Genomic DNA, 26,133 nt, shown 5'->3' with positions numbered 1-26,133 from the left:
GTTAACAGCAGTTTTGACCCAAATTACTGACACCATCCCACACAACCTTCTAAACTGTTTCTTTATCAGACATCCTAACGTATGACTGAATTAATAAATATTATTCTTTCTCAAACTACAGAACCATTAACATTTTATATCCAATCATATTTGAAGTCCAAGTGATATATTTAGAACTTTTGTGACACTAATTGGTGAGATGTGAACAGCTTCAAGTCCAGCTATTAATTCAAACACCAGAGGTAACTGATGATATATAATTAGTAACTGTATAATTGATGGGACTTAGCACTTAATCTTGTGTAATTATAAATGCACCTGATTCCAGCTTGCTCCAGTGCCTGGGATACAGACTCTAATTCTTTTTGCTGCACTCTGCTCAAAATCAATTGATAACAACAGCAAACTAAGAGCCATTGGATCTGGCTTGTTGGGAACAAAAAAAATGCATATGGAACATTTTGCATCATCAAAGGACTGGATTGCATCAGGTAGTCAACATTTAACTTCCCACTATGTATGAGGTCCATATATATTTTTTTGTTCGCAGTGTGAAAGGCATAACATGCATTTAAAAAAAATTATATTGTGTTACAAATGAAGTAGCTTGGGAGTACAAAGAGTGATCAACCTCAAGGGTTCTTCAACTCTGGAAGATGCAAAGTTCAGGTGTTTGCAAACTCATATGCAAAGTAAAAAGTAATGGTTATTTAGCATATCAAAGCTCATCTCTCCAGTATCCTAACTTTCCTATTAAAACATCCAACTACATTTTGAATATTCCTAATGGCCCAGTAATTCCGGGCCCAACGCATGAATACGGATGGGGTACTCACGCATGGGCCCGATGGAAGTGCCGGTTTTCAGCGTGCACAGCGCATGCACGGAAAACCAGCATTTCCTGTCCTCTGAACCAAGGGGTTCAGAGGATGAACGCGTGCGCGCAGGAGTCTGCACGTGCGCGCTGAAATTCCTTTTTTCCCACAGGTTTGCGCGTGTGTAAGGGCCTCTCCTTTTTACGAATGTAAAAAGGAGACGTAAGGACTTCATTCTTTAAGGTAAGTGGTCTATTACTTAAAATTATAACATTTTTTCCACAGCTTTATTGTTTTTAAGGACTTTACAGTAAGGTAAGTGTAATTTTAGACCCGATTTAAAAAAAAAAAATTTCAAAAATTTGATTAATTGTTTAAAATAGTTTTTTAAAAGTTATTTATAGTTTATTTAATTATTGGGATGTTTTTTAAAATTTTATTTAAAGTTAAACTAGACTTTTGGGCGCCCGTACTTTTCATGAGTTTGACAGTACTTACTATCAAACTCATGAATGAAGTTTCCCCTCCCCTGATTGGCTGCACAGTGCTCACCTGATCCCAGCTGGCACATCGAACTAACTACGCTGCTGGATCAGGTAAGCACAGCGCGCTGACATCTGAAACGGGCCAGTGACAGGAATTCCAAGCAGGCCCAGGCTTCAGATGTGGGTGCGCCGGGTGAGTGCACATCGGGGGCTTGCACGCGCGGCAAGCCCCTGAACCTAATTTCTGGGCCATAGTCTTTGGGGGTTAAATTCGGTTGATTTGCACCTCCCGTTAGCACCAATCAATTAGCGCCTGGGCGTGGCGCTGCTAATGCCTCCCACGAAATTAAGCGGGAGGTTAGCGGCGCGCGGTGATGACGTAATCACCGTGCGCAGCGTCCCGGCTGTAATATTGGGTGGCGCCCCCCCCCCACCGACTTACCGCCGGACGCTATGTCCGCCGGGGTCAGGGGGGCCTACCTGCAGCCAGGAAGGCGCTAGTTAAAGGGGAGGCGGCGGGCGACCATTTTTGTTGTTGGCCGCCTCCCAGCACCTGCCCCCGTGAAGCCCCCACTGCGGGGTGCCAGATGCTCTCTGTTTGCCGGCACTCCCAATCCCTGGTGGCCCAGCTGGGTGCCGGGACGTGCTGCGCCAGGCCCCTCCCCTTTAATAAGGGGAGGAAGGCCTGCAGTACCGCGGCGCGACGTGCGACACATAGCGCCGTGATATTGGCTCGCAGCGCCCCAAGAGGGACGTGGGGTGCTTCCAGTAACGCCCCTCCTCCCTCTCGGGGCGCTACCTGGGAAAATCATCAGTGGGGGTGCTAACTTTTTTAGGGCGCTAAAATTAGTGCCCCGGCGAAGGTAACGCCAAAGGGGCGCTCCCCAATTTTTACCTCTTTGTCTCTTCTATTCTGCCTCGCCAATTATTTCAAACATTTATCATCCTTTTAATAACGAGGTTTTAATGTATTGGCCTAGAAATTCAGTTGTTAGCGCCAGCCGCTAGCGCCTTAGGAGGAGAAGTGGGGCACTAAGCGGCTAGCGCCCGGGCGTGGCGCGATCTGCGCCTCTCGTGAACTTCACTCAAGATTTAGCGGCAACGCAAAACTGCAGCGCCCGCTCAGCTGCGCGCAGATCCTGACGTCATTTCATGGTGCAACGTCCTTTGTGCGCCCCGAACTGGAACTTCAGTGGCGCCGCCCTTCTGTGCGCCTGGCGGCCCCAGCGACTGATAGAGGGGAACGGTTCCCAGTCACTGCGGGGCGCGGGGGACGTTATTTAAAGGGGACTCCTCCTGCATTATAAGTGGCAGCCATTTTGTGGCAATCCTGTGTGAGAGACGGATATTTGGAGAGAGACAAAGGGAGAGAGCTTTCTGCTTTGACTCAGCACTCGCACAGGTACTTCTGGCTTCAGGCCAGAGCTTTGCACTTGGATTTAACTTTCAGTGCCATAGCCTTGAGTCGCCACATATAATGGGGGCTGCAATGAGTGGAAACGTTGGCTTACTACATTGCATTCAAAGGGCTCAGACGCCGTGAGAGAGTGCAAGTCATGGCCAGATGGAGAAGGGCCAACAGGCATCGGCACAGGAGGCCTTACCCACCCAGGGTATACCGCCAGCAGTTCTCATATCTGAACATGTCTGAGGAGCAGTGTGTTCGGAGGCTGTGATTTAGAAGGGAGGTGGTCACTGAGATCTGTCTCCTGCTTCGCAGAGATCTGCAGCCACAGCTGAGGAGCAGGACGTCTCTGTCGGTGGCAGTGAAGGTGACGGTGGCTCTCAACTTCTATGCCACCGGCTCCTTCCAATCCGCTACTGGGGACATTGCCAACATCTCCCAGTTCGCGGTACATTGCTGCATCCGCCAGGTGACCAATGCCCTTTTCAGAAAGAGACGTCAGTACATCTCCTTCCCCATGGCCCTGGACAAGCAGCAAGAGCGTGCAATGGGATTTGGAGGAATAGCGGGCTTCCCCATGGTCCAGGGCGCCATTGACTGCACGCATGTGGCTTTGCGGGCACCTCAGAGAATGCCGAGGATTACCGCAATCGGAAGGGCTACCATTCGCTCAACGTCCAGTTGGTGTGTGACCACAGGCAGCTCATACCAGCTGTCAATGCCCGCTTTCCAGGCAGCAGCCACGATGCCTTCATCCTGCGCCAGACTTCTGTGGCAGACATTTTTGAAGCCCAGGCTCACCCACGAGGATGGCTTCTCGGGGACAAAGGCTATCCTTTGTGCACCTGGCTGATGACCCCGCTCCGTGCACCCAGCACCCCTGCTGAAGAGCGATACAATGACAGCCATCAAGCTACCAGTAACATCATTGAGCACACAATCGGCGTGCTCAAGCAATGGTTCCGCTGTCTGGACCATTCCGGAGGAGCCCTACAGTACTCGCCTGAGCGAGTCTCCCATTTCGTTGGTGTGCTACATGCTGCACAACCTGGCTATCCTCAGGACTCAACCACTGCCAGCAGACATTGGAGGACCACCAGAGGAGAAGGAGGAGGAGGAGCACCAAGACGGGAGGGAGGCACAAAGTGCAAGGGCCGTTCATCGGCGGCTTATTGCAACTCGGTTCTAGGCCCCCTCTCAGGGAATGGCTTGTGCCAATGAAAGAACATGAGTGGAGCCGCTCCGCAAGCCCTCAGCCGGTCAAGGCAACAAATAGTTCAAAGTGCAAACATGGACAATGTGATTAAAGAAAATGTTTTACTGTGCAAACTCTGTGCCCTTCCCGCATGACAAACTAATTCAGATAAACCCCCCAAAAAACAGTCAGAGACATAACTGGCTCTCACAACCTTCAAAAAATGAAAAAAACAGTTAAACAAAAATGACCATGATCCTCGGCCTTCATATAAAAAACAAACACAACAGTCTCGGCCTTCATATATAAACACAACATTTGGCCACACCTTCTACTTTTTCCCCTGTGAGGGTGATCCGCCTCGCTTCCGCGAATGGCCCCTTCCCGCCCTGCAGCTCCTCCTCAATGGGACCCCAGTGGCTGCAGCAAGGCTGGGGGAAGGCTGCTGAGGGTCAGATGGTGAGACGGCAGATGCCCTTGGGGGACGGCCTGGACCAGCTCTGGGCCTGGAGGGCCCGGCTGCTGACTGCTCCAGCTCTGCTTGGGCGGCAGCAGTCTGTCCTACGGGTGGTGGCAGCTGCAGTGGAGGAGTGACAGTGTTGGCTGCAGGAATGCTGCCAACCTGACAGAGCACAGGCACTCCCTGGTTGGCTGATACACTGGCACTCGCATGGGCCAGCACTGCAGCATGCGCAGCAATCTGCTGAAGCACAGACTGCTGGGCTGCTGCGGCGTGGCGAGGGTCCCGGCGATGCCTGGCCGATCCAGCGAGGGTGGCAGCAGTTAGTGCCCATGTGGCCCTGATCTGTGTCTGCATCAGACCAGCCAGTGAATGCACGGCATGACTGAGCACTTAGCTGGAAGCCGCCTGTGATGCAGCGAAGTCCTGCTGACTCCTTGCCTGTGCTGCACTGAATTCTTGCAGACTCCTGGCCTATGCTGCCCCGAATTCCTGAGCACTCCTTGCCAGTGACTGTATGGAGTCAGGCACCCTTGCCACTGCAGCCATGAGCTCAGTGTGCCTGCGCTCAGCCTGGGCGCCCATTTCACCAAGGAGCCGCACCTCCTCTGCGCTCACCGTAGCAGGACTGGAGGCCGCACTCACCCTCCGGGGAGAAGGCCGCTGAGCTTCCCCACCCCTCCCGCGTTGCTGCAGCCCGCTGGGCCCTGGAGCTTCACTCTCCTCAGACCCTTCCCCCCTGCTCCCCTCTAGGGAAGACATGTCCCCATCATGGCCATGGGCTGCCTCGGCTGAGGGTGGCACTGATGGGCCGGCTTCCTCTTCCTCCTCCTCGAATTCAGAATCACTGACGGTGGCAGCTTGAGGGCCCGCCTCCTCACCTGGCGAATCAGCATCTGAAAGCAGGGAGGCACAAGAGTTGCTTTAGAGTGAGGACAGGGCGGCAGCGAGGGAGGCATGAGTGCTGCTATGCACTGCATTGGTTCGATAGTGGCAAAGGATGCTGGTGTGAGGCACAAGTGGAAAGAGAGAGGTCAAAAAGGTGATGACCTTACCATTGCTGTCCAGAACAGGGTCGGCATCTCCACTGGCGACGGGGCCAATCAGCCGGCCTGCCATAATGCACTCCACACGCTGCTCCAGGTCGCTGAGCTCTTTGAGGTCAGGGCGGCCTCCCCGGTCCGTAGCTGCTGCCTGCGATTGTGGGCCAGCTTGCCCTGCAAGAGAAAGGACGGCCTCTAAATACAGTGTCAAGCCCTGATCTTGCCTGCACTGTCTCCCATGGTGGAATAACCCTGACAGTGTCAAGCCCTGATCTTGCCTGCACTGCCTCCCATGGTGGAATAGCCCTGACAGTGTCAGGCCCTGATCTTGCCTGCACTGACTCCCATGGTGGAATAGCCCTGACAGTGTGTAAAGTGCTGAATGTGCAAGTGGTTTTCATGAGAGTCCCATAGCTCTTGGATGAGGGCTGGGCATTGGGGCTTTCAGGTCCCTTTGGCCAGAAACTGAGGTGCACGTGCAGGGATGAACAGGATAGTGGAAAGGGTACTCACCCTGACAACCCGAGTGAGGTCGTTGAACTTTTTCCTGCATTGAAGTGGAGTCCTGGCAACCATGCTGTTGGTGGTCATCCTGTTTGCCACCTCCCTCCAGGCTTTTCGGTATTCGCTGGGAAGCGGCCTCCTCCCACTGTCAGGGAAGAGGACAGGTCACCTGCGCTCTACTGCGCCAACCAGTAGCCTCAGGGCACCCTCGCTGAAGCGCTCCACTCGCTCCCTAGCCTTCTGCATTGTCCTGGGCGTAGAAATGATGATCCAGCAATGGTCAGGCCTTGCTTCAGGGCTGCAGTGTGCAGGGCGTGGCAGCCAAACAAGTCCACCCTCCCCCTTTAAGAGCTGACCGGCGCCAGTGTGTCTGCCTTCAATCAGCAACTCGCCGCACCAGCGCTGCGCCCGCCCTCGGTGTTGGTGCCTTGGCTCGCCGGCTTAGCGCCTTATGGTAGTCGTGCATCGCCTGCTTTAGCGCAGCAGCAACCTCTTGGGGCGATGCAACTCAATTTCGGCGAAGGTGGCGCTAAGTTGCGCCGGGCGCTAAATTTAGCGAACGCCCGGCTGTAGCGCCCCAAACGTGGCGATATTGAATTTCTAGGCCTTTATGTTTAAAATTTATTTTTCACCAATTGAAAGGTCTTTCAGTCCTATTTTCCTAGCTTAATTTGAAATGGCGTTCATTGCTAACTGTATTTATACCCAGGGATGGACAGGGTCTCCCGAAAGGGTGCCAGATTCTTTTGAATTGTCATGGGGAAAAGGGAGCACTGATAATACAGCACTATAGAACCATTGATGGGGGCACTCAGGAAATCTCCTAGGCCTCGATCTTACCTGAAGAGGCGCGTTGGGGGCGGGACTGCTGTCTTCCGGGTTCTAGTCCCGCTCCCAGCGACGTCCGATGCACAGACGCTATTTTGCATATCAACACATCAATTGGCCTTGTTAAGCCTGCCCTGTGGGCTTGCCGGCCAATTAAGAGAAAGCTGGTGTCAGATGACGTCAGTTGATGACGCATCATCTACCGGTTTTCTTAAAGGGGCCACCATCATTTCTTTATGACATGATTTTTTCAGCGTTTGACAGCATTGAGGTGCTGCAAACACTGACAATCACTGTACAAAGGTGAGCCCTTGTACCCAGACTCTCCAGTGACTCTCTCCTTAGGCTAAAACAGATGGCAGCTGCAGGTGAGGTTACAGAAGCGATCTGTCACTGGTGAGAGAGTTGGCCCAATGAGGTGGGACTAGACAAACATTTCAAAGCTTGTCACCTACAGAAAATTCTAAACACATTAAAAATGACTTTTCCAACATTTTCTTACCTCTGCAACTCACCAGTGTCCCATTGGATCCTTCACACCACTTCTGCAGCTGTCATCTATACACAAACCTTACAGTAAACCCACAGCATGCCTCACTTACCCTGGCGGGGTTTCCCAACGTCAGGAAGCCCGCAGTAGAAGTGTCAAAATTGGAAAAAGCCTCTTACCTGCCTGTTAACAAGCAATTAAGTGACTATAATCCTTTTCCCGCTGCTAGGAGTCAGGTCCCTGCGCAAATCGGGGACCCGACTCCCAGCAAGATTGATTGGAAGTGGGTTCGGGACCTGCTGCCAATCTTTTTGATTTTGCCAGCAGTCCCACCTCCAAACCCGACCCCTGAGTGCCAGCAAAATTGCCCCTACCTAATTTCCCATAGGGTCAGTCCACCCCTGTTTATGCCATTTAATATTTTATACACCTCAGTGAGGCCTCCCCTTAACCTACTTTCTAGATTTGCAGAGTTTGAGCTTCTTTGATCTTTCCTCATACCTTTGGTAAACTCCTTTACATTTGGGGATTAATCTTGTTGCCCTTCTCGGCATCCTTTCGATGCTTGTGGTATAGTAACCAGGATTGAGGTTTGGACTGATAAGTGGTAGGTAACATTCGCGCCACACAAGTGCCAGGCAATGACTATCTCCAACAAGCGAGAATTTAACCACCGCCCCTTGACTTTCAACGACATTACCATCACCGAATCCCCCACCATCAACATCCTGGGGTCACCATTGACCAGAAACTTAACTGGAGCAGCCACATAAATACTGTGGCAACAAGAGTTGTCTCACCTCCTGACTCCCCAAAGCCTTTCCACCATCTACAATGCTCAAGTAAGGAGTGTGATGGAATACTCTCCACATGCCTGGATGAGTGCAGCTCCAACAACACTCAAGAAGCTCGACACCATCCAGGACAAAGCAACCCGCTTGATTGGCACCCCATCGACCATCTTAAACATTCACTCCCTCCACCACCGACATACCGTGGCTACAATGTGTACCATCTACAAGATGCACTGCAGCAACTCACTAAGGTTTCTTCGGCAGCGCCTCCCAAACCCGCGACCTCTACCACCTAGAAGCACAAGGCAGCAGGCGCATGGGAACACCACCACCTCCAAGTTCCCCTTCAAGTCACACACCATCCTCACTTGGAAGTATATCGCCATTCCTTCATTGTCGCTGGGTCAAAATCCTGGAACTCCCTCCCTAATAGCACTGTTGGGAGTACCTTCACCACACGGACTGCAGCGGTTCAAGAAGGCGGCTCATCACCACCTTCTCAAGGGCAATTAGGGATGGGCAATAAATGCTGGCCTTGCTAGCGATGCCCAGATCCCATGAACAAATATATAAAAAAAACTAAAGACAATACTACAAGGGTGGTTTGATCAGTGCACTGTAAGAACACCAGAATTGATACCCTGACAAGAATACTCATCAAGGACGCCAGACAAATCTTTAACTCCTCATCAAGAAACTGTCTGGGGTTTATCACCCAGTTTATGCCTAAAATTGGCTTGCTGAGCTCTCTTGCATCAACCAGTTCAGATTATATTAGCATTTATACTACTTATTAGTCATAACTAACAATTGTTAAATAACGTTAGAACCATAGCCACATTTAAACATTGCGTATGCAAATAATTAGTACATAGGCTTAATTGTCAAAATAAATAACAGCGATTACAAAGGCAGTTCAGTAATTTGCTAATTATAAATTTAAAGTTGAGGGCAACATCTGCGATTGATATAAACTGGTGAGGTTAATTTAACATCCACTCCCACACTAACGTGGAAGATTCTTAATTGCTCTTTGAAGTGGCCCAGCAAGCCACTCGGTTGTATTAAACCGCTACGAACTACAGCAGTTCAAGGAAAAGGCCCACTACCATCTTCTCAGGGCAACTAGGGATGGGTAATAAGTGCTGGCGTCCCAAGAATGAATAGAAATATGAAAAAGTATTCTATTCTATAATACTGTTTTTTCTTACCTTGGTGAATACAAACACAACATAAAATACATACGATAGCAAAATACTGCGGATGCTGGAAATCCGAAATAACAGAAAATGCTGGGAAAAACTCAGCAGGCCAGGCAACATCCGTGGAGAGAGAAATAGAGTCAATGTTTCGGGTCGAAACCCTTCTACAGAACTGAGAGAAAAGGCAGGAAAATGAAATACATATTTGGCTCTGGGTGAAGTAGAAATTAAAAATCAAGAAAAAATAGATTATTTTAATTAATTATACCTCCAGATCAAGATGTTTAAGTATTTTAAAACATCATGGATACATTCTTGCAAAATGGAGGTTGCAGTGAACCTTTCTCTGTAATTACTGTATTTCCCTCCTCTCCTTCCTCCCCCACCTCCCCCCCCACACTGCACATCTTACTTTTTAGGTTCTTAAGTATTGCTCGCTGCTGTTACATTTCCTTAGTCCTGCAAGAATGGCAGACCAATTTGAGCCATTGATGCACTGTTAGCAATTTTCAGTGTGACTCCTGAACATTTTCTGACGGGGCGTGGAATTCGATGGAATAGCGCTGATTTCCAGCATTCCGGTGTGATTACCCAACTACAACGCAGCATTCTATCGAGAAATGGCAATCGGTTGAAATGATACTTGGGGCTGCTCCTTCGAGTTGTCAAACCTCTGATTGTAGTCGTTCATCACACCGCTACAGAAGCCAGGCCACCTAGAGCTTGCTGCATTAAAACCTTCTGATGAGTAGTTAACGGGCAGATTTGCTGACGCCTGGGCAAGGTCATAAACCTGGAATAAATTGCAAAGATGATAACGCATTGATTTTTAACCCACTATTAGCCCAGCAATCAGAAGAGAACAAACATAGAAGGTATTTTAGAAAAGATATATACTAAGTCCCATGTTGCATCCTGGCTTACCAATCATTTCATAGATTCCTTTACTGACAGATAAGGCCCATTCTGACAACCCAGTTGTATTTTTTTTACTACCATCTAAATAAACCATGGAAGGATTATCTTAGAGAATACACAGCATAGTCGATTTTTCGTTCCATGAAATATATTAATTCATTCTGTGGAACAGTGCCAAAAAGGTTCAACTGGCAGTTAACAAAAATTGTTTTTAACTGAAAGTTAGTGGCCTAGAAAGTCGATGGCACCATGCCCGTTTGTTGGGTGCTAAGCTGGCACCTAAACCTCCGATATGGCGGACAGGAAGTGCACGCTCATTAGGCAAAGAAATAGGCGTCCAGGGCCAGCACCCGAAAGGGCTGTTACGTCCTTTGCATATGCAAATAAAGGCCTGTTTGAGACTCCCTGTGTGAAGTTGGCTTGCCATGAATGCAGCCAGTGCTGGGCTAGCTGCATTCAAGAAAACCAGGCCAACATGCAGCTTAACTGGCAGTCCTTAAAGCAACGGTTGCAGGCCGCCACCAAATAGGTAAGTTTGTAAAAAAAAAAAATACCTCCATGTGGAGCCGGGAAGTGCAGGAGTATTTTTTTAATTCATTCACGGATTGTGGGCGTCGCTGGCGTTTATTGCCCATCCCTAATTGCCCTCGAGAAGGTGGTGGTGAGCCAACTTCTTAAAACGCTGCAGTCCGTGTGGTGAAGATCTTTTTCGTAGCAGTTTGGTACAATTGAATGGCTTGCTAGGCCATTTCAGAGAGCAATTAATAGTCAACCACATTGCTGTGGGTCTGGAGTCACATATAGGCTAGATCGGGTAAGGACGGCAGATTTCCTTCCCTAAAGGACATCAGTGAACCAGATGGGTTTTTACGACAATCCAGTAGTTTCATGGTCACCATTACTGATGCTAACTGTTTATTCCAGATTTATTTAACTGAATTTAAATTCCCCAGCTACCATGGATTTGAACTCATGGGGTAGATTTTCCCGAACCTGTTGGGAAGAAGGCGGGACTTCCCCTTTCGGGTTTTTGACCCGCCTACTTCGACGCCCGGCCAATCTGCGCGATTTTCCCTTGATTGACCTTGTTGAGCCCGCCCAGCAGGCTCAGCAGGCCAATTAAGGGCCACCCGGCAACAGGTGACGTCACTGACTGAAATTCCATCTGTCAAGAGTTCTTGACAGATGAAATATTAGCGTTTGACAGCTGTTTGAAGCAGTGAAACACTGACGGTCTGAGTTCTGACATGAATCATTCTGCACAGACTCAGTTAGAACTCACACTGGCACTCAATGCTGAAGGCTGTCACTTTTGACAGATCGCAGTCGTTCAGCTTTCAGTTCCGGCTGAGTGATGCGCTCCCGACGGCTACAGGAAGAAAGGCTGTGAAGGTAAGTACAGGTAAGTAAAAGTTCTTTACACACTTTAGACACACCAAACACACTTACCTTTGCACTCATGCACCCATCACTCACCTGAGCGCCGACATCGCGACCCCTCCAACTCCTTCAACCCGACGGCCCGCCTGCTCTACCTGGCGTGGTTTGGAGCCGTCAGGAAACCCACACGAAACCCCTCAATGGGGATTAGGCTAAAAGCTGCCTGTTAACAGGCAGTTAATTGGCACTAATCCCTTCCCGCCTGGTTTCGGTGGGTCCCAGTGCGGGGTGGGTACCCGCCGCCCCTGAAATTTACGTGGAGCGGGGTTTTGGGTGGGATGGTGTCGGGACCCCCAAATTCGGGATTTCCCCCCCCCCCCCACACACCTGAAACCCCGCTTGACGACTCCCCGAAAATCTAGCCCAGTCTCTGGATCATTAGTCCAAGCCTCTGGAATACTAGTCCAGTAACATAACCACTGTGCTACTGTACCATATGGAAGAGCGCTCTTCCTGACCCCACATTCAAACTGTGGGCCACTGCCGGCTCCTTGCTCGGATAAGACCAGATCGGAATCATTTAAGTTGCTTGATTTACAGACAACAAGTGAACTTAGTCAAAGCAAATATAACCTACTTCGTGAAACCTCTTTTCTGTGCTTGAAAAATGGGACAAATTAATAAACCACTCACCCTGTCTCTATTGTGGGATGACTTGTTTTTGGCATTCCCTTTTTTTCTAGAGAACATCTGACTGCAAGGACTGACTGTCTGCATTTTAGCTTCCCGCTCCAAATCAATGACTGTCTCTTGCAGTCCTTTGTTCAACACTGATTTCCACCCCCCCGCCTCTCCTGGAAGAGTATATTCTCAACAGACAGCTCATGCTGTGCCCACATGAAAAGAGCTATAGTCACAAAATGGCGAAAGACGTTCAGCAGGTCAGGCAGCACCTGTGGAGAGAACAGATAAGTTAACATTTCAGGTGTGGCTCCTTTTTTAACACTGCACCTGACGCATTAACTTGTCTATTTCAGTTTGTTTATGATGGTGTACATGTGCTTAATACGTACAAAATGAAAGACATAGATGGGTTTTTACAAGTAGGGCATATTACTCATTTAAAATTAAACACTTCTTTATGTCCCTCTGGATCTTCAGAAAGGAGAAAAATTAATTATTCCTTATGGAGGCATACAATAATTTCATGCTTAGCATTTCATAATGTACAAATTAAACATGGGGGAAAATTTCAGATGCTTTGTGCCTCCGTTAGCGCCCTAAGAGGGGCGCAAAGCAACTGGCGCCTGGGTGCGCGCCACCAACGCCTCCCGCAAAATTCAGTGGGAGGTTAGTGGCGGCGGTAACCATTAGCGCCCCATGGCGTTGCACCACCGGCAATGACATCATCACCGTGTGCAGCGCCCCAGCCGCAATCTTCGGTAACGCCCCCTGACTTACCGCCGGACGCTATGTCCGACAGGGTCGAGGGGCCTACGTGTGGCCAGGGTGGTGCTAATGAAAGGTGCGGTGCCGGGCGGCCATTTTTGTTGCTGCCTGCCTGCCAGCACCTGCCCCCGTTGCCGTCCCCGGCCTCCTGATCAGCTCCCCTGCGGCTTGCCGGCTACGCACCGTGAGCCCAGCACTTCTCGAGTGCCGGGCTCTTTTGCTGGTACTCCGATCCCTGGTGGACCCGGGTCGCACTGCGCAAGGCCCCTTCCCTTTAATGAGGGGAGGAAGGCCTGCAGTACCACGGCGCAACGTGCCTCTCAAAATAAATGTTAAAAGATCCCGCGGCACAATTTGAAGGAGGGCAGAGGGGAAGTTCTCCCCGATGTCCTGGCCAATATTTATCCCTCAAACAACATCTAAAACCAGATGGTCTAGTTATTTATTACATTGCTGTTTGTGGGAGCTTGCTGTGCACATATTGGTCGCCATGTTTCCTACATTACAACAGTGACTACGCTTCAAAAGTACTTCATTGGCTGTAAAGTGCTTTGGGACGTCCTAAGGTTGCGTAAGTCTGTCTTTCATTCATGTTTAACCTTTTTAAAAAGAAGCTGAACATTATAGGGTAAGTCAATGGCAAAAGACTGCGGATGCGGGAAATCCGAAATAAAAACAGAAAATGCTGGAAATAGTCAACCGATCAGACAGCATCTTTGGAGAAAGGAACGGAGTTAACGTTTCACGTCGACGACCTTTCATCAGAACTGGCAAAAGTTAGAGATGGAACTGGTTTTAAGCAAGTACAGAGGCAGGGAAAGGGGGTGGAGGGTGAAGGAAAGAACAAAAGGGAATGTCTGTGATAGGGTGGAAGGTAGGAACCATTATAGGGTAAATCTTGTGAGGCTTTGCTCCTGATGTGGAGCCTCAGTTGTCAGTAGGGTCACCACAAAACCAGAAGTGTTGGAAGTCACGCATGTTGACCTCTGCAGTGGTTGGGGACATTGCATTTAACTTCACAGGTGAAGGAGGGAGGAAAAAAATCAGCTGGTGTTCCTGTTCCTGATCACTATCCATGGCTGGATGGTGGATGAGGAACAGGCTTAGCTGTGCTGCTATCCATGATTGAATACCTGCTGACACTCAATTTATTCTCACTACAAATGGTTACTTTGGTCAGATATTGGAATGGAGCAGGTGCCTATTGGAATTGAACCCCAACAGGAGTCGCCACCTTCAGGAGATGAAAGAAAGTTGGTGGGAAAGTAAAAAAGAAATGATCAGTGGCTATTTATGGGAGGGATTAAAGATTCCATCGACAAATATAGGCATGGCTGCTCGGAATCTCCATGCAGCCCTAGCTACAGTGACGTTCTGACCATAGAAATGTCACCAGGTTTGTGTAGAATAATGTGAATCCAGTGTCTTTTTATTCTGTTGCAAGGTTACACCTGTGGTTGTGAAGGAATTTTATAGCTTTCTGTAAGAACTTTTAGCTCCGATTATTTGCTTCCCTCGCAGCATAATATAAATTAGGGGAAAATCCACAACTGTACAAATTACACATTTGAAGGCAAGTGCTAATTGGACCAATTAATCTTGCTCATCCACAATTATGTTTTTAACCCTCAATAATTATTGGGCCATATTTTCTGATCGGAGGCTTCCCGCATGCGGAGGCCTCTGATCTGGAAAAAAATCTACGCACTTACCCGAGGGCTCCTGAGGTGCGTATAGTTCCGATGCTGGGCCTCTCTAACTCCAAGTGCGCCGGGCCCATGTATCCCAGAGGCGCAGGCAGTTCGCAAGCGTCCCTGGGATCACATGGGCCATGGGGAGCCAATCAAAGAAGGGAATCTCCAATCATACACTTGACAGAAAGACCTGTCAAACATATGAATGGAGATCACCCCCAAAACACTTTAAAACATTAAATACATTAAAAAAATCATCACATTTTAAAAATTAGTTGAAATTACAATAAATTAAATATTAAACAAAAATTTAATTTTTTGAAAAAACGAATTGAAGTTTTTTACGGGGTTAAAAATAAACTTACCTTTTTTAAAGTAATTTTAAATGATTGAAAGTTTTTAAAAAAACTTTTTTCAACTCTTATCCTGGTAAAAGCTGGAAGTTGTGCAAGAAAAACTCAGCAAGAACCCTTGACAAAACCTGGACCAGCAAGGTTCAGAGGTCAAATGGGAGATTTTTGGATTGGCCAGTGGTCGATATATTATACAAAATAACATTTTGCTGTAAGACCTCCCGGGGTACTGAAGACTCTAAAAGATTTCAGTTTCATTCTTGTGGTTTATGACCAATCCAGTAATGGCACACACCATTTAATATTGCAATCATTTGACACCATTTCAACTAACAGCTCTTTTATATTTTAATATTTAAGTGAGTACCCATGGTCCTTATTTATTTTTTATATTATCAAACGAAGGGTTACATTACCAACCTTCTCAAGGCTACACTCTGTTTCCTCAAGTGTATTGCTGACAAGAAATATTATTTGGTGACCCACCTCTTGTAGAATGTTTCAAGGCTGCTCACGATGTAATGAAAATGTCTGCTGTCTGCTGCATGCTGAAGCTGAAATGCTTCACTGCTTGTATCCAGCTGCTCACATTGAAGAAAAGAAAACTGAAATGGGCTCGGATCAAATTCTTTAAAATACTGAAAAGCATGAATAATACAGTAGTGATTTCATGAACAGTGAAAGCAAAGCTCAAGCTTTGTTTCTCTCTCCACAGATGTTCCCTGACATCTTGAGTATTTCCAGCATTTTCTGCTTTCATTTCTGATTTCCAACATCCGCATTGTTTTGTTTAAGAATATAGAAGTAGCTGTAAGCAAGTTAGTTTTTTTTTAAAAAACACAGAGCACAGAACTTGGAGTAAAGGAACCAAAAAGTAAAATATTAAAGGGAAGCTATAGGTCAGAAGGCACCGTTCCCCCACAACATAATAAACATGTGATGCAAACATCCATCAACAGTACATAGTCAGATCATTAATTTCTTTGAAAAAAGCTAGATAACTATCTGGTGAAGAACAGAATTTAAGGCTGTAAGAACAAATACAGGAAACTTTCGATTTACCAGCACCTAAATAACCAGAAATCTCAGTTAACTGGCAAAATTCAGGAGTAGGTTCAGGTAAGTTTTATTACTTGCCTTCCTCGATCTGTTGCTGTGCAAGGGTGTGGCTGCAGCTGTTGCTAAGCTACAGAGATGCTTGGAATTTGTGGCCATTGTTCTGAACCTGGGTTTGTTGCTTTATACGGAGCTCTTAGCTCCGTATCTTTTACTATAGCTTTTGGTTATCCGGAATTTTTGGTGAACCGGCACCACGTCGGTCCCGTCAGTGCCGGATAAAAAAAAGTTTCCTGTATTGAGATAAAAGACCAGATACCGTGTGAACATTTTGGCCCTGATTTTAACTCCAGGTGGATTCCCCACTCAGGCCCTAGTTAAAATTACAGTTGGGTCTCAATGATGTAATTGGGCTGCAACTTGCATATGTAAAGAAGGACCCTGTTGGCTCCGGGCACGTGTCCTTGCTGCCTGCTCAGGAGAGCAGGTTAAAATTGCAGATGTTGCGATCATGGCGGCTTTTGGACAGGAAAGAGTTGGGGCAATTTTTAACTGTCCACCACCCAGCAGATTTCTGCTGAGTAGGGTTAAAATTCCCCCCTTTGGTTCCGATCATTCTAGGAGCAGGGAAATGTCACCTATAGAATACAAGTGGTTAGGGTTAAACAATGTGGATTATAATGCTATACTGATATCCTGGAGTTGACACTAAAATGACTTTGTAGGTTAGGAGGATACTTCATAGTTTTACCTTCCTAGATATTTTGCCCATGTTATTTACCTCCACAAGGAGATTGAGTAATTTGGAAAGAACATGAGATTAAGAATTGTACGTGGCCTGTCAAACATGGCAATCTCGATGGCCAAAATAGCTGTTTCTTATTCAGTACCTTTTGTATTTGTATTTAAAGTGGCTCCTGCAAGTTCTGCAGTTTAAAGACAAGGTGAAGCACAGATCCTTCATTCCAAATATGCTGTTAATTTCTAATATGTGCAAAAGATGTGATTGATGATCTGTGGGATGAAAAGACATTTATGTTAGACTTATTAAATTTTTTAGTCTTTAATCAGAAGTAGATCAAATTAATTGAAACTGAGAGGGTTCATTTTTAAATATTTCTGTTGCTTGTGAATTCTGTCTATCCTATGTTCCAATTTCTTGATGCTAGTTTTCGAGGTAATTCGGGTACTGGAATATTAGGATGCACCTGTTTATTTCTTTTGATGTTTTGCACTCAGCAAGGTGTGGGATATTAGAGCTGGGGAATGGAACTCTTTACATTTCAGGCACCCATTATCGACATCAAGCACTTATAGGTCAAGTATAGCACAGCCAGATACATAGAAACATAGAAACATAGAAACTAGGAGCAGGAGTAGGCCATTCGGCCCTTCGAGCCTGCTCTGCCATTCAACGAGATCATGGCTGATCATCCAAACCCTAGCACCCGGTCCCTACACCGACAGCCATCCCACCCAAGCCCTATCCCCGTAACCCCGTAACCCCACATATTTAATCCCCCCTAACACTAAGGGCCAATTTTTTTTTTTATCATGGCCAATCAACCTAACCCGCACATCTTTGGACTGTGGGAGGAAACCGGAGCACCCGGAGGAAACCCACGCAAACACGGGGAGAATGTGCAAACTCCACACAGACAGTCACCCGAGGCCGGATTTGAACCCGGGTCTCTGGCGCTATGAGGCAACAGTGCTAACCACTATGCCACCGTACAGAGTAGAGCTCCCTTTACTCTGCCCTGATAATGTGCCGCAGCCTCATAAAAGCATATGCTACTTCCCCTATGTGGCATTTCTTCATTTCCCAACACCAACAATCCCATGGTCTCCCTGTGTGAGATTGCTAAGTAGTTTGAATTAAAGGGAATTTTGTGCTTTAGGCCTACGCCGCTAAGAACTGGATTGAGACTGTCAAAACCCATTTAGAATCATAGAAATATTACAGCACAGAAGGAGGCCATTCGGCCCGTCAAGCCCGTGCCGGCTCTCTGCAAGGGCACTTCAGCTACTTCAACTGTATCCAAACCATCTCCTCTTTAAAGGCAGTCCATTGTTCGATTACAATTTTGCCTGCCAATCTTTGATTCTAATTTACCCAGGCCAGAGCCATTCTCAACCCACTGAAATTAGCCTTCCTCCAATTAAGTATTTTTACTGTAGATTGCTCCCTGACCTTTTCCATAGCTAATCAAAGCCTTATGATAGTATGATCACTGTTCCCTAAATATTCCCCTACTGACACTTGCTCCACTTGACCCATCTCATTCCCCAGAACCAGATCCAGCAATGCCTCCTCCCTCGTTGGACCAGAAACGTACTGATCAAGAAAGTTCTTCTGAACAAATTCTTGCCCCTCTCTGCCCTTTACACTATTACTATCCCAGTCTATATTAGGATAGTTGAAGTCCCCCATTATCACTACTCTATACTTCTTGCACCTCTCTGTAATTTCCCTACAAATTTGCTCCTCTATATTCTTCCCACTAGTTGGTGGTCTATAGAATACACCTAGTAGTGTAATGGCACCTCTATTGTTTCTTAACTCTAGCCATATAGATTCTGTCCTTGACCCCTCCAGGACATCCTCTCTCTCCAGCATTGTAATATTCTCCTTAATCAATACTGCCACCCCACCTCCTTTATTTCCTTTCCTATCTTTCCTGAATGCCTTCTATCCAGGAATATTTAGTACCCAATCCTGTCCTTTTTTGAGCCAGGTCTCCGTTATCGCCACTATTTCATATTCCCATGTGTCTATTTGTGCCTGCAGCTCACCAACCTTATTTACCACACTTCGTGCATTCACACACATGCACTCTAAACCTACCTTAGACCTTCTTTTATTCTCTCTTAGCCTGACCCCACCTAATACCGTTCTATTTTTTACTCTAGTGCTATCTGTCTCTCCCAATCCCTTTGTGCACCTTGTTTCTCCTTTTTAATGCTATATTCTGGTGCCCATTTCCCAGCCAAATTAGTTTAAACCCTCCCCAACAGCACTAGCAAACCCCCCCCCCCCCCGCGAGGATATTGGTCCCAGCTCTGTTGAGGTGCAGGTCTGGCCTGTACAGGTCCCACCTTCCCCAGAATCGGTCCCAGTGTCCCAGGAATCTACAGCCCTCCAACCCTCACCATCTCTCCAGCCACATATTCACCTGCTCTATCCTCCTATTTCTATGCTCACTAGCTCGTGGCACCAGGAGTAATCCGGAGATTACTACCTTTGAGGTCCGGCTTTTTAATCTCCCTCATGTAGGATTGTTAGAGCCAGCAGACGATCTGGACTGAATTTGAATCCTGGTCCCAGAGTTGAAAGGACAGTGCTGAACCCATTATACCATCCATTTCACTTATTTGTTTCTTTGTAATACTGTTGCAACCTGTCTATCGTGGGCATGGAAGCTAACACTCTCAAATTTATTTGCAGTTTGGAAGAACAGAAGTAATCGACAACACCTTAAACCCAGACTTTGTACGGAAGTTCATCCTAGATTACTTCTTTGAGGAACGGCAAAATCTGCGATTTGATTTGTAAGTTTGTCCTTCACTGCAGTTGCACAGATATTTTTCTTGAGCTCTTTAGAGGGAGATAGTATGGGGGAAGTACGGAACGGGAAATCAAAGCAGGAATTATCATTCAGATATTTATGTGTTTCACCCATACAACCTTCTATTTTGGGTCCAGTAAATTGTGTCCACTGAATTCAGTTAATCTCTCTAAAAATAGAATTAACATTTCTCTGTACTATAATTTAACAAAGCATAATTCAAATGTCAGGTTTTTTTTAAACACTGGATCATTTTCCATTAATAAATTAGCGATTGTGTTGAAGTCAAAGCAAACCATAAATATACAACTGCCGCTTTTATGTTTTTCTCCAAGGTTGGAATGGATTTAAATTGAATTCTATTTGATATGCAATTTCCCCAAAGGGACATCATTAACATCAAGTGCATTGAGCAAGCTGCAAAGAATATTTAGTTCGTCGTCTTGTTCACCAGCTGCAGAGAGTGAAAGAAAAATGATGCTGGAAACTGGAGGTAGGCAGGTTGTGAAGATCTAAACAGAAAATGAGATGAGAAAGGACCAAAAATAAGTAACAAGACAGAGAAGAGCCAAGAAAAAGAAAGAGTGAGAAGCAATGAAAGAAAAGCAATGCAAGTAGGGGCCACATTTTCATTCCCTGCTTATGTCATTGTGAGGCTGGGGTAGGCGGGGCTTCATGTGTGGTACTTATAAACATGTATCGAGTGTTGTTTAATTGATTCTCCCGTCAATATGGCAGGTAAAACTGTAATCGAACAATGGGCTGCCTTTAAAGAGGAGATGGTTCGGGTACAGTTGAGGTACATTCCCACGAGGGGGAAAGGTAGGGCAACTAAAGCCAGAGCTAAAGTCAGTCCTGACGAAGGGTTTCGACCTGAAACGTTGACTCTATTTCTCTCTCCACGGATGTTGCCTGGCCTGCTGAGTTTTTCCAGCATTTTCTGTTGTTATTTCAGATTTCCAGCATCCGCAGTATTTTGCTATCGTAAAGCCAGAGCTCCCTGGATGACGAAAGGGATAGAAAGTAAGATGAGGCAGAAAAAGAGCGCGTGACACAGATGTCAGGTTGAGAATACAAGTGAGAATCAGGCTGAATATAGAAAATTCAGAGGGGTAGTGAAAAAGAAGATAAAAGTGGCAAAGAGAGAGTATGAGAATAGATCGGCAGCTAACATAAAAGGGAATTCAAAAGTCTTCTATAGGCATATAAATAATAAATGGATAGTAAGAGGCCGATTAGGGTCCAAAAAGGAGACCTATGCATGAAGGCAAAGGGCATGGCTGAGGTACTAAATGAATACTTTGCATTTACCTTCACCAAAGAAGAGGATGCTGCCAAAGTCATAGTGAAAGCAGAGGTAGTGGAGTTACTGGATGAGAAAAAAATTGATAGAGGAGTTACTAGAAAGGCTGTCTGTACTCAAAGTTGATAAGTCACCAGAACTGGATGGGATTCATCCTAGGATGTTAAGGGAAGTTAAGGAGGAAATCGCGGAGGTACTGACCACAATCTTCCAATCCTCCTTAGATACAGGGGTGGTGCCAGAGGACTGGAGAATTGCAAATGTTACACCCTTGTTCAAAAAAGGGTGTAAGGATAAACCCAGCAACTAAAGGCCAGTCAGTTTAACCTCGGTAGTGGGGAAGCTTTTAGAAATGATAATCAAGAACAAAGTTAACAGTCACTTGGACAAGTGTGGATTAATTAAGGAAAGCCAGCATGGATTTCTAAAAGGCAAATCATGTTTAACTAACTTGATTGAGTTTTTTGATGAGGTAACAGAGAGGGTTAATGAGGGCAATGCAGTTGATGTGGTGTACATGGACTTCCAAAAGGCATTTGATAAAATGCCAGCTTGCCAGCAAAGTTGAAGCCCATGGAATAAAAGTGACCATGGCAGCATGGATCCAAAATTGGCTAAGTGACAGGAAACAGAGTAGTGGTGAATGGTTGTTTTTCGGACTGGAGGAAGTTATACAGTGGTGTTCCCCAAGGGTCGGTACTGGGATCACTGCTTTTCTTGATATATTTTAATGACTTGGACTTTGGTGCACAGGGCACAATTTCAAAATTTGCAGATGACACAAAACTTGGAGGTATAGTGAGGAGGATAGTGGTATACTTCAAGAGGACATGGACAGGCTGGTGAAATGGGCGGATATGTGGCAGATGAAATTTAACGCAGAAAAGTGTGAATTGATACATTTTGGTAGGAAGAACGAGGCGAGGCAATATAAACTAAAGGGTACAATCCTAAAGGGGTGCATGAACAGAGAGACCTGGGGGTATATGTGCACAAATTGTTGAAGGTGGCAGGGCAGGTTGAGAAAGCGGTTAAAAAAGCCTACAGGATCCTGGGCTTCATAAATAGTGGTATAGAGTACAAAAGCAAGGAAGTTATGATGAACCTTTTATAAAACACTGGTTCAGCCTCAACTGGAGTATTGTGTCCAATTCTGGGCACCGCACTTTAGGAAGGATGTGAAGGCCTCAGAGAGGGTGCAGAAAAGATTTGCAAGAATAATTCCAGGGATGACGGACTTCAGTTGCGTGGATAGACTAGAGAAGCTGGGGCTGTTCTCCTTAGACCAGAGAAGGTTGAGAGGAGATTTGATAGAGGTGTTCAAAATAATGAGGTGTCTAGACAGAGTAGATAGAGAGAAACTGTTCCCATTGGCAGACGGGTTGAGAACCAGAGGACACAGATTTAAGGTGATTAGCAGAAGAAGCAAACGCGACATGAGGAAAATCGTTTTTACGCAGCGAGTGGTTAGGATCTGGAATTCACGGCCTGAAAGGGGGGTAGAGGCAGACTCAATTGTAGCTTTCAAAAGGGGATTTGATAAGTACCTGAAGAAGGAAAAAAAATTGCAGGGCTACAGGGAAAGGGCGGAGGAGTGGGACTAGCTGAAGTGCTCTTGCAGAGAGCCGGCACGGGCCAAATAGCCTCCTTCTGTGCTGTAACCATTCTGTGATTATATATCACCCCACACTCGTACTTTGCCTTTCTATGGAAAAGTACTTTGCCTCTGCTCAGTGCATTCGCTAGATGACTTGACTGTCTGGGTACATTTCCCTCCATTTGTTAAAATGAATCAAAATACCAACATGCGTAAAAAGCAGTTACCCTTGCTTTGTACTCGTGCTGACATTTTTCTTTGCTAGCTTTAAAGAATGGAGGAAATATTCCTAATCGTTTGATAAACTTTAAGCATAAGTCTGAATTCTATTATTTTGCAGCTCAGTGCATTTGATCAATAGGTGTCACTCCCTCTTTCCCTACCTTTTTACTTTCAAGCCCTCTTCCTTCAGCCATGAAGCAGACTGCCAGTTTACATAATGAATGTCAGTGAGATTATTGAGTAAGGCAGCCCAACCTCAACAATCAATGAAATAATATTCAGATGTCAGGTACCAGAGTCACTTGTATGCTCTTAACTCAGGTTTACTGGTCTTGATTTGCTTAGTACTGCACTGAACACTAAGCTGTTAGAGGAGTCAAAGGGTCAACCCGTAATGTGTAAAAATACATCAAGCATGAAAGGATTGTCGCTGTCAATGATCCATTCAGTGAGACGAAATCAGTTCACTTGGGTACAGAACACAATTTATTGGCTACTAATAGGTTGATAATAAATGCACAAAGACCATTTTTTCTGATCCAGATGATCCCATGTACAGAGTCGAGTGATGGCATTAAGAGTATATTTCTTTTAAGTAACATAGAACCTTTAAGCCTCAAAATTCCTGGCAGGCTGTTGCGCTGCTTGAAATATGATGGGGCAGGACTTCCGACTGCCAGTATGCCCTAGTGCTGATTTTATCCTGGGGATGGGGCACATTAGCATAAAGAGCGCAGGCGCCTGCACCATTTTCAGTGCTCCCTGGGGCTGAGGATTTGCTCCATGCTGCTTCATTGGGCAAGAGGGTCGGAGGGAAGGTGGTCGCCTCTTCTGGCTGATGGTGCCAGATTTTTATTTTAACTAAAGCAGTTATCATTTGCAGCTTTTCTAACAATTGCCATTCAGGAGCCCACAATGTGGGCCCCACTTCAGCCAGGATATCTTCCTGGCAAGCAAGATATGCCTATACGCTTTAAGATGATAATTGTGAAGGACATAAGTATGATGAAAACTAGGTTAATAGATTGGAAGATCAGAGTCTGGTGTCCAATCGTCTTGGATCCCCTTGCCATTGGACCAAGACCTTGCTCGGTCAAGCCCGTGTGGTAGCTGGTGTGCAACGGCCACCCCACATTAAAATAATTCACGCACAGGCATCTTCCACCCTTTAAAATGAAGTTTGGGACCTGGAACTTCATGACCTTCATGGACAACCCCAACAGCAACAGACCGGAACGCCATACTGCTATCGTTGCCCGGGAGCTCAGACGTTTCGACATAGACATCGTCGCCCTAAGTGAGACCCGGCGGGCAGGGGAAGGCCAGCTCAAAGAGCAAGGCGGTGGTTACACCTTCTTCTGGAAAGGCATACCTGAAGAAGATCACCGCCTCCATGGGGTCGGCTTCGCCATAAAGAATGAGCAAGTTGGGCGTCTCAGCGACTCCCCTTGTGGAATAAATGAACGCCACATGACTCTTCGGCTCACCAGTGCGCTACGGTCATCAGTGCGTATGCCCCAATGTTGGAAGCCATAGAAGAGACCAAAGAGGAATTCTACTCCAGCCTCGAACAATCCCTGTCCCGAGTCCCAACGGGCGACAAGGTGATCCTACTTGGCAACTTTAACGTCAGAGTTGGAAAGGGTACAGACCTTTGGGGAGATGTGATTGGCAGAGAGGGGGTAGGGAAAGCCAACTCCAACGGTACCCTCCTCCTGACGAAATGCTTAGAACATGGCCTTGTCATAACCAACACCTTGTTCCGTCAGAGAGACAAGTACAAGGCTTCATGGCAACACCCTCACTCCAAGCACTGGCATCTGCTGGACTACGTCATCATCCGAGCGAGGGACCGCAAGGACGTCCGCATCACCCGCGCCATGACAGGAGCTGACGACTGCTGGACAGACCACCGCCTAATCTACCATGTCATCTCCATCAATGTAGCCCTAAAACAGTGGTGGCAACAGAAGCAATGCCACAGGAAAATCAACGCTGGAGCACTCAATGACCCTGCTAAGAAAGCCCTATTCAGCCTGTGCCACACAACCAACCTGACGACTCCCAGTGATTCAGCGACACAGTGTCCACAGCGCCTGGTCTGCATGCAAGGCCTCCATAATCAGCACCTGTGAAGAGATGCTCGGTCACTCGACCAGGAAACACCAAGACTGGTTCGACGAGAATGACCAGGAGATCCAGGAGCTAATAAGCCGCAAGCACAAGGCATTCCTGATCAGGAAACAGCAACAGAACTCGAGAGCAAGAAAGCAGCTCTACTGAAGCCTGAAGGCCGAGGTCCAACAAAAAACTTGTGGCCTAAAGAACAGATGGTGGGTGGATAAAGTGCAGGAGATCCAGCAGCTAGCCGACAACCACGACGTGCATGGATTCTTTAGCGCAGTCAAGACCATCTACGGCCCAAGCACCCAAGGTCCTACCCCACTGCGGGCCAAGAACGGAGAGGTACTCATCAAGGACAGAGAGGCAGTCAGTGCCCACTGGAAGGAGCACTTCAAAGATCTCCTTAAACAAGACTCTGTCTTTGATGTGAGTGTTCTCAACTCCATCCCACAGCATGCTACCCGCCACCTCCTCAGCACAACCCCAGCCCAGCATGAGGTTGAAAAGGCCATCTGACAACTGAAGAACAACAAGGCCTCAGGAACAGATGGAATCTCCGTCGAGGCGCTAAAACATGGCGGAGAAGCACTATTGACGCGAATACATGAACTAATTTCTCTTGTTTGGAAGGAGGAGAGCATGCCAGGGAATCTGAGATACCGTAATCGTGACCATCTTCAAGAAAGATGACAAGTCCGATTGCGGTAATTACAGAGGAGTCTCCCTGCCGTCTGCCACAGGGAAAGTCATCGCAAGAATCCTCCTCAATCGCCTTCTCTCAGTGGCTGAAGAGCTCCTCCCAGAGTCGCAATGCACATTCTGCCCACTAAGGGGCACAATGGACATGATCTTCACCACAGGGAACAGCACCAACCGCTGTACATGGCCGCCTTTGATCTCACAAAGGCCTTCGACACCGTCAACCATGAGGGATTATGGAGTGTCCTCTTCAAATTTGGCTGCCTTCAAAAGTTTGTCACCATCCTCCGCCTGCTTCACGACGACATGCAAGCCGTGATCCTGACCAATGGATCCACCACAGACCCAATTCACGTACGGACCGGGGTCAATTAAGGCTGTGTCATCGCACTAACGCTCTTCTCGATCTTCCTTGTTGCAATGCTCCTTCTCAACCTCAGTAAGCTCCCCGCTGGAGTGGAGCTAATCTACAGAACAAACGGGAAACTGTTCAACCTCCGTCGCCTCTGGTCCAGATCCAAGGTCATCCCTTCCTCTGTCATCGAATT

The 26,133-nt window shown here is 46.9% G+C and overlaps 1 protein-coding gene across 2 annotated transcripts in view; it reads left to right on the top strand.

Annotated features, from left to right (window-relative positions):
- The window catches only part of LOC147105205 (copine-8-like), a 776,136-nt gene that overhangs the window by 141,560 nt on the left and 608,443 nt on the right, over window positions 1-26,133 (top strand). For both annotated transcript variants that reach the window (XM_086011336.1, XM_086011335.1), the window contains exon 4: window positions 19,520-19,623. In XM_086011336.1, the coding sequence (XP_085867462.1) occupies window positions 19,520-19,623 (104 nt within the window). The remainder of the gene's footprint in view (window positions 1-19,519; window positions 19,624-26,133) is intronic.

Source organism: Somniosus microcephalus, chromosome 18, assembly GCF_052327205.1.
Source record: "Somniosus microcephalus isolate GS21.2 chromosome 18, FLI_Smic_1.0, whole genome shotgun sequence".
In the NCBI taxonomy this organism is placed as follows: domain Eukaryota; kingdom Metazoa; phylum Chordata; class Chondrichthyes; order Squaliformes; family Somniosidae; genus Somniosus; species Somniosus microcephalus.
The sequence above is the reverse complement of the archived record's forward strand: the minus strand, read 5'-3'. Positions and strand labels throughout refer to the sequence as shown.